At 42.0% G+C, this 16,441-nt stretch overlaps 1 protein-coding gene across 1 annotated transcript in view; it reads right to left on the bottom strand.

Annotated features, from left to right (window-relative positions):
* The window catches only part of LOC134343905 (gamma-secretase subunit Aph-1b-like), a 51,927-nt gene extending 36,293 nt beyond the window's left edge, over positions 1-15,634 (bottom strand). The window contains exon 1 of the mRNA XM_063042814.1: positions 15,250-15,634. Within this exon, the coding sequence (XP_062898884.1) occupies positions 15,250-15,362 (113 nt within the window). The 5' untranslated portion in view covers positions 15,363-15,634. The remainder of the gene's footprint in view (positions 1-15,249) is intronic.
* Positions 15,635-16,441: the final 807 nt, after the last annotated feature.

Genomic DNA, 16,441 nt, shown 5'->3' with positions numbered 1-16,441 from the left:
GATAAGCAAAAGTATCAAGATATCAAAGTGGGAATGGGTTAAAAAAAACTAGAGGAGTAGAGACAACGGAGTAAAGTTGTAGGCAATTTGCAACATTTCAGGTTGAACGCTGACTTCTGTCAATTTCAGATTGTAACCAGTGTCTTCCTTTTCAAACGCTGATGACAATGATAGTCAGAAGGACTTACTCTTCTGAAGTGTAGTCATGATTATAAAATGGGAGATACAACTCCCATTTGAATAGAGCAGGTTCCCGTAAATGGCAACGTAACAATAAATAGTCGTTATCTCCAGGTTCATGATGTTTTTTCCTATAACAAGTTAACCAAAACTGTACACAACACTCCAGGAACTCCAGGAACCACTTCACCAGTTTCTTGTAACTGCATCCTAATGTGCTAACTGCTATACTCAATGCCCTAACTAAAGGTCAAAGTGCCAAACGCTTTCTTCAACTTCCTGTCTATGTGTAATTCCACCAATGCCAACAATGTGCTTGTACCCTGAGGTCCACAACAGTCCCCAGGGCCCTGCCATTCACTGTGAAATCCCCAACTTGGTTTGACTTCCCAAAATGCAATACCTCACACTAATGTCTTTTACCATTCATATGCCTTAACATTCTCATCTAGTCTATACAAATGAGCAATGATAGGTCCAGCACTGATCCCATGACACATCCCTAGTCACAAGCCTTCAGTCCAACACCCTCAACTCCTAACCAAGAAGCTATCTGCAGATTTCCTCATGTATGTGCTTAGTTACCTCTCCCTGGATCCCACAAACTTAAAGACTAGTCTTCCATGCGGGACCTCAAAGGCCATGCTGAGGTCCATACAATGTTCACTCCCCTGCCCTTATCAATCTTCTTGATTAGCACTTCAAAGATTTTGAGGCACAATCTCCCATGCAAAAAGCTGTGTTGATGGGCCCTCATCAGTTATCTATTCAAATGCTGGTAAATCCTGACATTCGGATTTCCCTACAGTAATTTACCCCACTGCTGATGTCAGGTCTACCGGCCTGTAGTTCCATGTTGTCTGTTGTGCGAGGTGGACAGATAGAGAGATGACCCTTTTTAGCCCTTAACTGAAAAATAAACACCAGAAATAACTGCACCGCTCCTCCAGTTTTTTGAAGTGTTGTTTATTAGAGGAAGCAGATGCACCCTGGGTTTAACATTTAGAATTTCATTTGAAAAAATTGATGTTTTAACAACATAGCATTCCATCAGCACTACACTCAAATGCCAGCCTTCAAACTTCAATGATCAATCGCTGACTGCAATGAGGCCCTCAATCCTCAAAGTCACAAAGCCACAGTGGGTAAAATGGAGACAACTGGGGCCAACTGTGGATAGAGGATATCAGTAATGCTGACTGTGTACATAGGATGTTGCAGAACAATACCAGAAAGAAGTCAAGATACACTCAGTGGCCACTTTATCTGGTACACCTGTTTATCAATGCAAATATCTAATCAGCCAATCAAGAGGCAGCAACTCAAATGCATAAAATCATGCAGACATGGTCATGAGGTTCAGCTGTTGCTCAGACCAATAGCAGAATGGGGAAGAAATGTGAACTAAGTGACTTCGACCATGGAATGATTGTTGGTGCCAAATGGGGTAGCTCGGGTATCTCAGAAACTGCTAATCTCAGAAACACACAACAGTCTCTGGAGTTTACAGAGAATGGTGCAAAAAAAAAACCAGAGATACAACCAGTGAGGAGCAGTTCTGTATCTAGAATGTAATGTTAATGAGAGGTCAGAGGAGAACGGCCAGACTGGTTCAAACTGACAGAAAGGTGACAGTAACTCAAACCACCATGCGTTACAAAACAGTGGTGTGCTGAAAGGTATCTCTGGATACACATGTCGAACCTTGAAGAGGATGGGCTACAGCAGCAGAAGACCACGAACATACACTCAGTGGCCATTTTATTAGGTACAGAAGATACCTAATAACATGAACACTGAGTGCATAAAGAAATCAGTTTATGGGACTCTCTATTCCCCATCCCATGAGGTCAGCTGCATATGCAAAACTCTTCACATGAGCAAAAGGATCGTGTTTTCCCAGCATATATCACGAATAAACTCTTCTCGGGCTTCCAGCTGGATACAGGTATTGATTATAACCGATGTTTCGATGACAATCTCTGCCATCTTCTTCAGGGATGAGACTTTGTACAACATTTCTTCTGACATAAAAATTAATGTTTTTTAAATGATGTGAAAGGCAGAAATATAATTTAATACAGGACTTCAAAGATAAATCTAATTGAAAGATGTTTTCATTTCAATGACAGTAAAGCCTTCAGCCAAAAATTTAATTACTTTAACAATCTTGGCTCCAAAAGGGAGCAACATATTTATTTCTTTTTGCACACATTATCTTTGCTACTCTTAATTCTACTGAAATCACTCATGGTGTTGACCTACAGTGGTTCCCAATTAACCACTGTAGGTCAATTAACCCAAGAAATTCTTCTTTATTTTCAAATTCACCCATGGTCACACTTCCTTATTTTTCTAATAACCATGCTAAAACGCCTCTAAATTTGGTCTTTTGGTTATCCAAATTAATCTCTCCACTGTTAGCTGGTCACTAAAATCTGGACTTCTCTCCTTACATCTTCTTGTTTCAGTCTTTTTTTAAATATTTGCTCAGTTTGTCTTCTTTTGTTTATTGGTTGTTTGTCAGTCTTTGTTCATGTATCAATTTTGTTCGTAAATTCTATTGTATTTCTTTATTTTCCTGTAAATACCCACAAAAAAAAATCTCAAGGTAGTATATAGCAACGCATATGTAAAATTAAAATTTATTATCAAAGTACTCCACATTAAAAAAACATCAGTTAGCACCTAAGTTTGATCACTTGCCCAAATACTTCTTTGTGTTTCAGGATCAATTCTGATCTGATGAAGGCCCAAAACAACAGGCATGTTATATTAAAGTCACTGTATAAATGCATGTTGTCATTGTACTGAAATAAAGTTAAGATAATTGCAGTTTTTCCTTCTGTTAATTGAATGTTTATCATCAAATAGCAGAAATGGATGATAAAGGAATGGGCTTGTTAATAGTTACCCATGATGTCAGCAAAAGCATAATTTAATCTGACTTAAAAACATTAGTTAAAATCTCTGGATATTTAAATACATTAAATAAAGATATGCTCCTGATTACATGAGAGGAACAAACCCATCTTACTGCTAACATTTCCTTCCCATTGGCAATCATTAGAATAGTTCAAGCAGTATATTTATCACATGCCTCTGAATCAGGAAAAAGTAATTGTGTAATATTCCCTAAGCAAATTTCACCAAGAAGTTGATGGCTTTACTGCAAACGTAGCATTGCACTGCACAACCGTAGTCTTTGATCATTTATTTTACATCATTAAATATTCTACAAGATCACTAATTAGAACAATCCTTCAAGGTCTGCATCATTTTAAAATCAATGGTTTGCTCTAAATTTAGGAAGCTAAAAGCAGACATAGGAACTGTGTTTTATGAACCAAAACCAAGTAATCAGACTCCTCTCTGCTCTATTAGTTTGCAATCCTTACCCAAAACTTTTTTTTATGTATAATAATGAAATTCCAGCCAATTACATACACGAACAATGCTGACAGAAATGTTATAGAAGGGAAACTACCTGCCTAACTGAGTCAAGTTTGGGTTGGGTTGAAGGTGCACTTTCTGATAAAGCGTCAGTTTTACCAGTTTTACTACAGGAAAGTTCCTAGCATGGTTAGAGCATTGGCTGATCGGTAGGAGGCAGCGAGTGGGAATAAAAGGATTCTTTTCTAGTTGCCTGCCAATGAGTAGTGGTGTTCTGCAGGGGCCTGTGGTGGGACCACTTCTTTTTATGCTGTATATCAATGATTTAGATGATGGAATAGATGGCTTCTTTGCCAAGTTTGTAGATGATACGAAGATTGGTGCAGGGGCAGGTAGTGTCAAGGAAACTGGTAAGCTGCAGAAGAATTTGATCAGATTAGGAGAATGGGCAAGAAAGTGGCAAATGAAATACAATGTTGGAAACTGTATGGTCATGCAATTTGGTAGCAGAAACGAATGTGCAGACTATTTTCTAAACAGGGAGAAAATCCAAAAATCTGAGATGCAAAGGGACTTGGGAGTCCTTGTGCAGAACAACTTAAAGGTTAACTTGCAGGTAGAGTCAGTGGTGACGAAGGCAAATGCAAAGTTAGCATTCATTTCAAGAGGTCTAGAATACAAAAGCCAAAAAGTGATGCTGAGGCTTTATAAGGCACTGGTGAGGCCTCAGCTGGAGTACTGTGAACAGTTTTGGGGCCCTCATCTATGAAAAGATGTGCTGGCATTGGAGAGGGTTCATAGGAGATTCTCAAGGATGATTCTGGGAATGAAAGGGTTATCATATGAGGAATGTATGATAGCTCTGGGTCTGGACTCACTGGAATTTAGAAGGTGGGGGGGGGGATCTCATTGAAACCTTACAATTTTGAAAGACCTAAACACAGTGGAAGTAGAAAGGATGTTTCCCATGCTGGGGAAGTCTAGGACAAGAGGGAACAGACTCAGGATAAAGGGCCGTCCATTTAAAACAGAGATGCGGAGAAATTTCTTTAGCCAGAGGGTGGTGAATTTGTCGAATTTATTACCACAGGCAGCTGTGGAGGCCAGGTTGTTGGGTGTATTTAAGACAGAGTTTGATAGGTTCTTGATTGGACACGGCATCAAAGGTTACAGGAAGAAGGCTGGGGAGTGGGGCTGAGGAGGGGAGAAAAGGATTAGCCATGACTGAACAGTGGAGCAGACTCGACGGGCCAAATGACCTAAGTCTACTCCTATGTCTTATGGAAGCAATCATGCCAACCCAGGTCCAGTTCTTAATCTAGTTCAGGATTAACACAACCAGTTGGCTATTTGGTGATTAATTAATTATTCCTCAAACAGATGAGGATCACAATGAAAAATTCAAAACCATAATCTCCCTTGTAAAGCATTAAACAGCTGGCTATGCCACATTTTTTCTCAATGAGCCTTGTTAAGCTTATTTCATTCTTTCACCTGACTACAATACTGGCAGGTTTCACAGTCAGCTTTAAATTTTTGGTTACTATAGAGGAACTTTAGAAAGTTAATAGACTCAGAAGCTAATTGAACCAGCGTACAGAAACATTTCAAAGAATGCCATATGCAATTCCTATGACTACCGAATGTAATCACCCGAACTCCATGGCAGTTTCCATGGAAGCAAATCTATACTTAATTTATTCAATAGCAAACACACTTGTTCCAAAGAAAACGTTCATCATTTCTAAAAGCCAAAGATCAACAGAGTCAATATTTTACCCCAGTGAAAAATAAAGTCTGCTCTGTCTGTCAATGTTGATGTCAAGGACAGGGCTGGTGTCACTTCTTTGTGTGATGCAAGCACCAGCCCCCAACGATGGCTAACATTGTTTCAGTACATTTTTTCTGTGATTTTTCAAAAGAAAATGTTGCATGCAAAAAACTTGAATGTAATGCAAACTAAAAAGAGAGTTTATGTGGTCATTTGGATTGCATAAGAATTAATACAGACTGGGAAGTAGATTTGAGTCATTTTAAGTAGGTTTTAAAATGCTGTTTTAGTGTTTTTAAAAAGCTAATAAAGGTTATTACAAGTGATACAGAAACTAATTAATGACTCTACTAAAGAATAAAAACAAAAAAAAAATCACGTGAAGACAAAGCTCTACTAAATTGATAAGTTATGGAAGGGCACATCATACACACAACCTGTTTCAGAAGTTGGATAGTATCCATGACAACCATATTTGCAAAAGGTCCCTTTGGCTGGATGAGTTCAAGCTTGATGCTTTATGCTGGCATCACGATTGCATCTGTAAGGCTGAGAGTTATGTAGATAGAATACTTCAAGAGCTGGTCACTCCACAGTTAAGTAATAGTGGCAGAGAAGGAAGTGATGATTGTGAAGACAAAATATTGTCCAGTTCGGCAGCGTAAGAGTCCCCCTTCAATGCTCCTCCTCCATAACCAGCATTCAACTCTGAGCAAAGTTGCATGGGCTGTTTTGTTGCAGGCTCTATGAGTTAGTAGAATCTTCAGCAAAGCACATTGCAATGTGGGAACAAGGAAAACTCTATACTTGCTGAGAAAAGTTCTGATAGCTACATAAGCCGTTATGACTTTTGGAAACATTCAAATACTGTTCAATGCTTTAAAACTAAACAAAATGTTTAAATGCTTAGATACAAACATTCTGAAAATCTAACTCAGACTTATCCAACGACATACAAAGGTGGTGGCGGAGCACAGCAGGTCAGGCTGCAGCTGTGGAGGGAAGTGGAATGTCAACATTTCAGGTCAAAACCCTTCCGGAGGATTGGAAAGAAAGCCGGGAGATGGCCAGTATAAAATGCTGGTGTGCGAGGGAAAGGATGGAGCAATACTTAACATATAAGTGCTGAACTTTGAGATATCATATACTACCTGCAGGATTCACTTTCTTGAAGGCAATTCCAGGAAAAAGAAATACAATAGAATTTTATGATAACCTACACATAAACCAAGACTGACAAACAACCAATGTGCAAAAGGTCAAAGGTTCATTTAATATTAGAGAATATATGGTGTATACAGACATCCATGAAACAAGGAGCCATATAGAATGAATGATAGAAACATCAGATCCCCAATGACTTCCTCGCCCTTCCCTTCGCACAAGCAAAAGACAAACTGCAAATTAAAAAAACTGAGAAAATGAGTTGCAAAGAGTCTTTGAAAGTGAGTCTGTAAGTGGCAGAATCAGTTCAGAGTAGTGCTGATTGAAGTAATCCACACTGGTTCAGGCGCCTGATGGTTGTAGGGTAATAATTGTTCCTGAACCTGGTGGTGTGGGACCTAAGGCTTCTGTACTTCCTGCCAGATATTAGTAGTAAGAAACTGCCACAACTTCATCCTCCTTCACAAGTGAGAGTTCAGTGTTGAAGCCTGGTTAGGCAAATAACCACACCAACTATCCTCAAGGTTTGGAATATTTGCATCTGTATGCACAAGCAGTGAAACATACAAATTGCTGCTGTTACACACAATCACGTTAGTCTTTGATCAGATTACCTCACAAGGTCTCAGCTGTGCTAACGACAGTGTGAGCAACACAGACCCTGATCAACAGCTAAAAGCAACGAAACTGGCTGATGGCATTGTATCCACAGCAGCCACTCTGACCTGAAGCAGGATCGCAGCAGCAGAGCAATAGCAGAGAAGTTGCCAAGTCCCATTAGCACCAGCTGTGCAATGCCAATACCTGCTCCCACAATGGCAGCTTTAGGAAAATAAAACTTTGGGGAAGGGCGATACCGCTGGCACCACAACCAAGTCCTAAGGCCTATGGCGGACGCAATCAGCACAGCAATTCACGACAGCAAAAATCAGCATACTCCCAAACAGTCCATCACCTTTATAAGAGCGGGGGAGAAGACTCAACATCGGCCTAGCACCACAGGAGGGCTTCTTGCCACTGCACGAGACTGGCAGCTCCAAGTCGACCTAGGGGGCAGCTCAAGTTCCCAGAGAACATCGCAGCCACTCCGATCCGCCCGGACATGGTGTTAATATCGGAGTCTACAAAGCAAGTGGTCCTGCTGGAACTTACTGTCCCCTGGGAAGACCGGAGTATAGAGGCCAACAAGTACAAGAGGGCTAAATACACAGATCTTGTTGCAGAATGTTGGAGCAATGGCCAGAGAGCTCGCTGTGAGCCAGTCGAAGTTGGGTGCCAGGGTTTTGCTGGCCATTCATTACAACGGACTCTAAAACTCCTTGGAGTTCAAGAACAAAGGTGATGGACTGACAGCTTGGCTACATACACGGAATTATGATGTAGTGGTCATTACAGAGACTTGGCTGACACCAGGGCAGGAATGGATTCTCAATATTCCTGGATTTCAGTGCTTTAAAAGGGATAGAGAGGGCGGAAAAAGGGGAGGGGGGTGGCATTACTGGTCAGGGATAATATTACAGCTACAGAAAGGGTGGGTAATGTAGTAGGATCCTCTTTTGGGTCAGTATGGGTGGAAGTCCGGAACAGGAAGGGAGCAGTTACTCTATTGGGGGTATTCTATAGGCCCCCTGGTAGCAGCAGAGATACCGAGGAGCTGATTGGGAGGCAGATTTTGGAAAGGTACAAAAATAACAGGGTTGTTATCATGGGTGACTTTAACTTCCCTAATATTGATTGGCACCTGATTAGTTCCAAGGGTTTAGAATTGGCTTGCCTGCAGAAGGCAGAGGGTTGTGGTGGAGGGAGTACATTCAGATTGGAGGATTGTGACTAGTGGTGTCCCACAAGGATCTGTTCTGGGACCTCTACTTTTCGTGATTTTTATTAACGACCTGGATGTGGGGGTAGAACGGTGGGTTGGCAAGTTTGCAGACGACACAAAGGTTGGTGGCGTTGTAGATAGTGTAGAGGATTGTCAAAGATTGCAGAGAGACATTGATAGGATGCAGAAGTGGGCTGAGAAGTGGCAGATGGAGTTCGACCCGGAGAAGTGTGAGGTGGTACACTTTGGAAGGACAAACTCCAAGGCAGAGTACAAAGTAAATAGCAGGATACTTGGTAGTGTGGAGGAGCAGAGGGATCTGGGGGTACATGTCCACAGATCCCTGAAAGTTGCCTCACAGGTGGATAGGGTAGTTAAGAAAGCTTATGGGGTGTGAGCTTTCATAAGTCGAGGGATAGAGTTTAAGTGTCGCGATGTAATGATGCAGCTCTATAAAACTCTGGTTAGGCCACACTTGGAGTATTGTGTCCAGTTCTGGTCGCCTCACTATAGGAAGGATGTGGAAGCATTGCAAAGGGTACAGAGGAGATTTACCAGGATGCTGCCTGGTTTAGAGAGTATGGATTATGATCAGAGATTAAGGGAGCTAGGGCTTTACTCTTTGGAGAGAAGGAGGATGAGAGGAGACATGATAGAGATGTACAAGGTATTAAGAGGATTAGATAGAGTGGGTAGCCAGTGCCTCTTCCCCAGGGCACCACTGCTCAATACAAGAGGACATGGCTTTAAGGTAAAGGGTGGGAAGTTCAAGGGGGATATTAGAGGAAGATTTTTACTCAGAGAGTGGTTGGTGCGTGGAATGCACTGCCTGAGTCAGTGGTGGAGGCAGATACACTAGTGAAGTTTAAGAGACTACTAGACAGGTATATGGAGGAATTTAAGGTGGGGGCTTATATGAGAGGCAGGGTTTGAGGGTCGGTACAACATTGTGGGCTGAAGGGCCTGTACTGTGCTGTACTATTCTATGTTCTATGGGTTAGAGGACTGCAGTGCAGAACAGCCACCAAGAATATTCTGAAGGCTGCTGAAAAGGCCTCGCGGTGGCTGTGGATCCGGAGGGGGGATCCTTGGATTAGTGAGCCACTTGGACACAAGTCGGGGGCTGATCACCCCCAGCTGGGTCGACCGGGCAAGGGTGTCTGATAATTAAAGACCCAAAACATCCTATGACCCCGGGTTCATCACTGAAGACATGTCCAAGTAGCACCAGAAGGTGTATTCCACAACTGCACTTACAAGAATCAATTAATGCACGCGAGAATAGAATTCACAAGAGTCTGCTGACCTCTCCAAGGCAAGGAAGGGCCTGAATATCAAAAGGGATTCCCACAATGGAGAACAATCCCCACCCATAAAAGAGGACAATCCCTTGCCTCCCAAGAGTTGAAATTCTTCAGTATGAACGTACTTCCAGCATTCATATTCTCATATTCTGTGGTTATGAGATCCTCAGTATCAATACTTCCTGGGTGAATAATTTTCCTTTAACTACAAACTGTAATTTTCTAATCATCTTATACACACCTTAGTCTTCTCTTTTCCATTGTCTAATATATTTGGTTTCTTAACCCATAGTGTACTTGATACATCTCCTGTCCTTCAAATTCTTCCTGACATATAACACAGGATTATTCACAACAGTGAGCACTGGAGCTTAATCAATAATTTAGAAGGGTCGGACTAATCTCAATGTTTCTATATTCAATATCTTTTTTATTACCCTAAGTAATCTCTATACTTAATGTCTGTAACAAACTTTTTGTAATAGACTTTTCAAGTCCATTACTTCACAGCTGACTGCACTAAACTACCCATTTCACCATATTGAAACTTCCGATTATTATCCTCCTCACTTCGTTTGAATTAGGTCCACTCTCAACTATGCATCCATTAAACTGGCATCACCTTGATTAATATAAACTACACCAATGGATAGCAGATCTTTTAACCCTCGGTGATCTCATTCACCTTTTAATGATCATTTCCTAATTCATTCACGGAAATGTCAAATCAGAAATGTAAATGCAATTTTTCCTCGAGCAAAGAAATGAAATTATCAGTTTTTAATTCTTCAATGATTGCTTATGCTTCTATTTGTTAAAATTCAATATTAGTTATCTTTCTTCTATATAATTAAACAGTGAAATTTTTTTAAAACCAAATGCAAATATATATCTATTCTTCACTGTGAGAACTATAATAGATCAAAATTACAGTTGACATTTTATTTCTTTGTGTATTTTTGTAACCTGACTACTCAATTACTAACTTTTTACTGCTGACTACAAACACACAAAGTGAGTGTGTAGAATCACATGTGGAAGTCACATGAAAGGGTAAAAGACTGTCCAAAGAGACGACAACATGATGTTTGAAAATTATTAAAACTACAGAGACAAAAAGAATTTTTTTTTCTCCAAGAGTTCTCCATCCAAATTCAGTTGTAGCCTCCCCTTTATGTTAGTAAAAGAAAGCAGTTACAATTCTACCTACGCTATAGTAACTACATAGATAACTGAAGGACATACATCAAGCTGCTGTTTATTGATAACAGCTCAGTGTTCATCACCATCAAACCCTCAGTATTACTATCCAAGCTTCAAATCCTGGGCTTCTATACTAGGTCCTCGAATTTGTTATTGGGGGCCACAGTCAGTGTGGAACAGCAAAAGCATCCCCCCCTCACTATCAATAAAGGAGCACCTCACAGGTATGTGCTTGGTCCACTGCTTATACTCGTTACTGTGTGGCTAAGCACAGCTCAATCACTATCTATAAATGCACAGATGACATCAGTGTTGCTGGTAAAATCTCAGATGATGATGAGAAGACACAGGAGCAAGGTAGGTCAGCTGGTTGAGTGGTGATACAACAACTTGCACATAATACTAGTAAGACCAAGGAACTGATTGTAGACTGCAGGGAGGGGAAGTTAGGAGAGAGCACACACACCAGTCCTCATTGAGGGGTCAGCAGTGGAAAGGGAGTGCAGTTTCAAGTTCCTGGGTGTCAACATCTCAGAGGATCTGTCCTGGGCCCAACACATTGATGTAATCACAAAGAAGGCTCTACTTCATTCAGCCTGAAACATCCACTGTTTACTCTTTTCCGTTCTTGCTGCCTGGCCTGTTGAATTCCTCCAGCATTTTGTGTGTGTTGCTTTGGATTTCCAGCATCTGCACCTTCTCTCGTTTGTGCTACTTTGTTAAGACTTTGAGGAGATTTCATGTGTCATCAAAGACTTACAAATTTCTATATATGTACAGTGGAGAACATTCTGACTGGCTGCATCATAGCCTATTGGCTCCAATGCACAGGATCGCAAGAGGCTGCAGAAGGCTATGGCTAGCCAGCTCCCTGGGCACAACCCTCCCCACCGAAGGCATCTTCAAGTGGTAGCGCTTATGAAGGCAGAACCCATCATTAAGGACCCGTGCCATCCATTACATGTCCTCTTCTCATTACTACCATCAGGGAGGAGGGACAGGTGTCTGAAAACCCACCCAATGTTTCCCCTCTGCCATGATTAGATTTCTGAACAGTCCATGAACACTACCTTTCTTTCTGCACTATACAATTCTATTTTTATCATTTATAGTCATTTTTTAAGGCTTTACATTGTGCTATTGCTACAAAACAACACATTTCACATCATATGTCAGTGATAGTAAATCCGATTCTGATTCTAAAATAAGGACTAGTTAATACTCACAGTCTGGTTTTTCCACCTGACCATCAGCCAAAGAATACAAATATTTTCCTCTAAGATTAGATCAGATATGGTCACTTCACTACAGGAAGGATGTGGAAACCATAGAAAGGATGCAGAGGAGATTTACAAGGATATTGTCTGGATTGGGGAGTGTTCCTTATGAGCACAGGTTGATTGAACTCGGTCTTTTCTCCTTGGAGCAGCGGAGGATGAGAGGTGACCTGAACAAGGTGTATAAGATGATGAAAGGCATTGATCGTGTGGATAGTCAGAGGCTTTTTCCCAGGGCTGAAATGGCTAACACGAGAGGGCACAGTTTTAAGGTGCTTGGAAGGAGGTATAGAGGAGATGTCAGGGTTAAGTTTTTTATGCAGAGCGGTGAGTGCGTCGAATGAGCTGCCGGCGACGGTGATGGAGGTGGATACGATAGGGTCTCTTAAGAGACTCTGGGACAGGTACATGGAGCTTAAAAATATAGAGGGCAATGGGTAACCCTAGGTAATTTCTAAAGTAAGTACATGTTCAGCATAGCATTGTGGGCTGAAGGGCCTGTGTTTTGTTGTAGGTTTTCTATCCTATGTTTCTATCAGATAATATTCATTTCTATAAATCAATAACACAGAGCATCATAAACATCACACATATCAGAAAACAACACACATAACACTCAAGAAGGACAGTTTGACAAAAGTTTAAAAACCTGTAAAAGCTGATCAAAATGAATGATAATTGCGTAAAGTTGACTGTTCAGATCAATGACTTTTTAACGACTTATGGTAGCTATGATACATGGTTGAGAATATTCTATCATGACTGTAACACCGCATGACAGTTGTGGTTTTTTTGTAAACCAAGTAAATTAGGTTGAAGGTTAAGCAGGATTCAGTTCCACATGTTAGCACTTTAAATCCCCTTGTCAGTATTTTCTTCACTGTTAATAAAAGATGCAAAGTGCTCAATAAGTGCTTACCCTATCTTCCACAAATACATCAAATTCTTTATTCTCAGTAGGTATGAAATTACAAAATTATGAAAGGGATGGATAAGATACAGGCAGGAAAGTTATTTCCACTGGTAGGTGAGACTAGAACTAGGGGACATAGCCTCAAAATTCAGAGGAGTAGATTTAGGACAGAGATGAGGAGGAATTTCTTTTCACACAGAGTGGTGAATCTGTGGAATTCTCTGCCCAGTGAAGCAGTGGAGGCTACCTCAGTAAATATACTTAAGACAAGGTTGGATAGATTTTTGCATAGTATGGGAATTAAGGGCTATGGGGAAAAGGCAGGTGGGTAGAGTCCTAACCTAGTCCTGACGAAGGGTCTTGGCCTGAAACGTCGTCTGCGCCTCTTCCTATAGATGCTGCCTGGCCTGCTGCGTTCACCAGCAACTTTGATGTATGTGGGTAGAGACGAGTCCATGGCCAGATCAGCCATGATCTTATTGAATGGCGGAGCAGGCTCGATGGGCCAGATGGCCTACTCCTGCTCCTATTTCTTATGTTCTTATGTATTGTCCCATATATTCCTGCACACTTACTGTTCAAATGCTAGTAAAGTAGCTTAGGGTTCCTTGACATGAACTGTCATTTTATTCCCATAGTCTCTTTTTACCATCTCTATTTTCTTTGATTTTCTCTTTTATTTTCTCCCTCAATTTATTGTATTTACCCCAATTTGCACTGGAAGACTTCACCTGATCTGCATCATTCTTTGCCTCATTCTTGTTTTGCTCTCTTTTTGCACTACTTACTAACTTAATGATTTATTTATTTGCTGTAATTTGTAGTTTTTGATTATGTATTGTACTATACTGCTACCATAAAACAAATTTCAAGACACATGCCAGTGATATTAAAGCTGATTCTGATCTTCTTTGTTACCTAATGAGTCCTACTTTTGTTTCTGATATCCTTCCATCCTGTAAAAATGTACACAACCTGCACCTAAATCAACAGCCAGCTCCTTAAAAAATGTGTTCCACTGTCAAATTTTTCCAGTGTGTTCTCATTTCACTCAGCTAAATCTCCAATTATCCCACTAAATTTACCAATTTTGAAATACTATTTTAAATTATTCATTACCCTTCAGCAAAAATATTCTAAACTTTGTGACCGCCCCCCCCCCAACCGGGTCCAAGCGTTCTTCCACTGACACCTGAATCTCTCAGGTTTCCTCACACACCAGCACTTGATCCAGCAACATCATGTACTAGACATGTTCAACTCCTTTTTAAATTTTAAGACTATAAGACCATAAGACATAGGGGCAGAATTAGACCATTTGGCCCATCGAGCCTGCTCCATCATTTCATCATGTCTGATCCAATTTTCCTCTCAGCCCCAATCTCCTACCTTCTTCCCAAATCCCTTCATGCCCAGACCAATCAACAATCTATCAACCTCTGCCTTAAATATACATAGAAGGTGTGGCCCCCACAACTGCCTGTGGCTGAATTTCAGAATTCTTTCCCATCATAGAAAAGGTATGTCATGAATCCGAACAATCCAAATAATCAAACTTGATTAAGATAAAACAAGTATAAAAACAGGGCAGTGAGAGGCTGACTGGAATAGAAATGGTATACGACCAGAAAGCAATAAGTTTCCTTGCCAAAAAAAAGTAACTGCTTTCAATGAACAATGGAGAAAAAGAGCATGTGATCGTTCGGAATGCTGCGTTTTCTTTTCTATTTTTAGGGTTCCAGCTTTCTTGGTACTTTCGCGTATTGTCCGATTTTGGTGACAGCATCACCACTTCTCATATTAGCAATGAGTTTCAATTTTTCGGATTGTGAAAGTGCGAATGGGTTGCGTATATCAGTAAGAATGCGATGGGCAGAACAGCCTCCTTCACGCTCGTAAACTATGGCTCTATGAAATTCCAAAGACCAGAGTGTGGGAAGAGGCGGGTGGGACCGAGTTATGAAGCAGGAAACACATACACACAAACTATTGGGGAAATGAAGGAAGACGTGAACGTTTGCGTTCAAACATTCAGTTTTCCTTTATCTTAAGGCACACAACGGCGAACACTGACAGTGGTGCGGACAAAGTAACTCCACACCCCAGCAAAGGTTGTTAAATGCTCGGTGTCAGCGCGTTTTGTCCCCCTTTCACCAACACGGGGGTTGGCAGGCACAAACAAAGAGCTCGCTGCGCCGGCGTGCGGCCGGGAGCCGGCTTACCCCGCGATCAGGACAATCACTCGCAGCGGGTCTTTGGCGATGGTGAAGACGAACAGGGCCAAAGCGGGACCGAAGGCAACGAAAGTGCAGCCGAAGAAGACGGCCACGGTCATCTCGTCAGCAGCGAGTCCCAGCGCAGATCCGTCCGACTCCCCAGGCCACCCGGAACATGACTTCACCACACCCGACTGCTCCGACAGCGCACAACCGGCGCCGTACCGCCCGCTGAGGGGTTCTCGATTTCCCCTCGCCCCTCCGGTGGCGGGAGAAATGAATTTCGGCCGCTGACCCTTCCGATCGAAACGATGTCGGTCCCCAGGAAGAATCCGAAACGCGAACCAGTACACGGAGACGGGCGGCGCGGCCACCGTCACCCCGCCTGATGCATCACGTGGTGGTTCAGAGGTGAGGGAGCGCAGCTGGTGTGAGAATGTGAGGGAGGGTGAAAGGAGTGGAGAGATCGCCTCAGGTTACTGAGGGGTCACCTGTACTTCTGTAAGGGAGTTCCAGCTTCTCTCGGGGACCTGGAGACACAAGAGACTTGAGGTGCTGGAATCTGTATACTTTGCTGGAGGAACTCGCCCTGTCCAGCAGTCTTTGAATGGGGGAAATATCGACGTTTTGGGTCAAGACCCTGCATCAGGACTGCTTTTGGGCACATCTCTAGCTTAAGGTCAAATTCTAGGTAGAAAATCAGTAAACCAAACAATGGCATCCTCCAGAATGCAGACATGGTGACCTAAAGCCCAATTTATACTTCTGCGTCAAATGTACGGCATAGCCGCGTATCCTATGCCGAACCCTACGCTGTAGCCTAACGCACACCTCTCCTAAAATGTAACTACGCATCGCAACAACGCAGACCGCAACAACTGTGTTTGGTCCGCTTGATAGCATTGCATTTCCTCAATCCGTTGAATGGTTGTACTCGCCATCTCCTCCGACGTCTCCTCTCTTTTCTGCATTGCAGTAATTTAAATAAAAGAAACTTGTTCAACATTTATTAGCTCCAACTCCAACATGATGTGCTCAGTCTCAATCGCCATTGTTTGAAGTGCAGGAAGAATCTCAACACAGTGGCATAGAACCCCACCACCAGCTAGCAGTTTGGCGGTGAATTGCAGAGCGACGCAGACACACCAACGCACAAGTATAAATGCTCACAATGGTGTAGCCCGTACGCACAAATCAG

This window comes from Mobula hypostoma, chromosome 3 (assembly GCF_963921235.1).
Source record: "Mobula hypostoma chromosome 3, sMobHyp1.1, whole genome shotgun sequence".
In the NCBI taxonomy this organism is placed as follows: Eukaryota; Metazoa; Chordata; class Chondrichthyes; order Myliobatiformes; family Myliobatidae; genus Mobula; species Mobula hypostoma.
The sequence above is the reverse complement of the archived record's forward strand: the minus strand, read 5'-3'. Positions and strand labels throughout refer to the sequence as shown.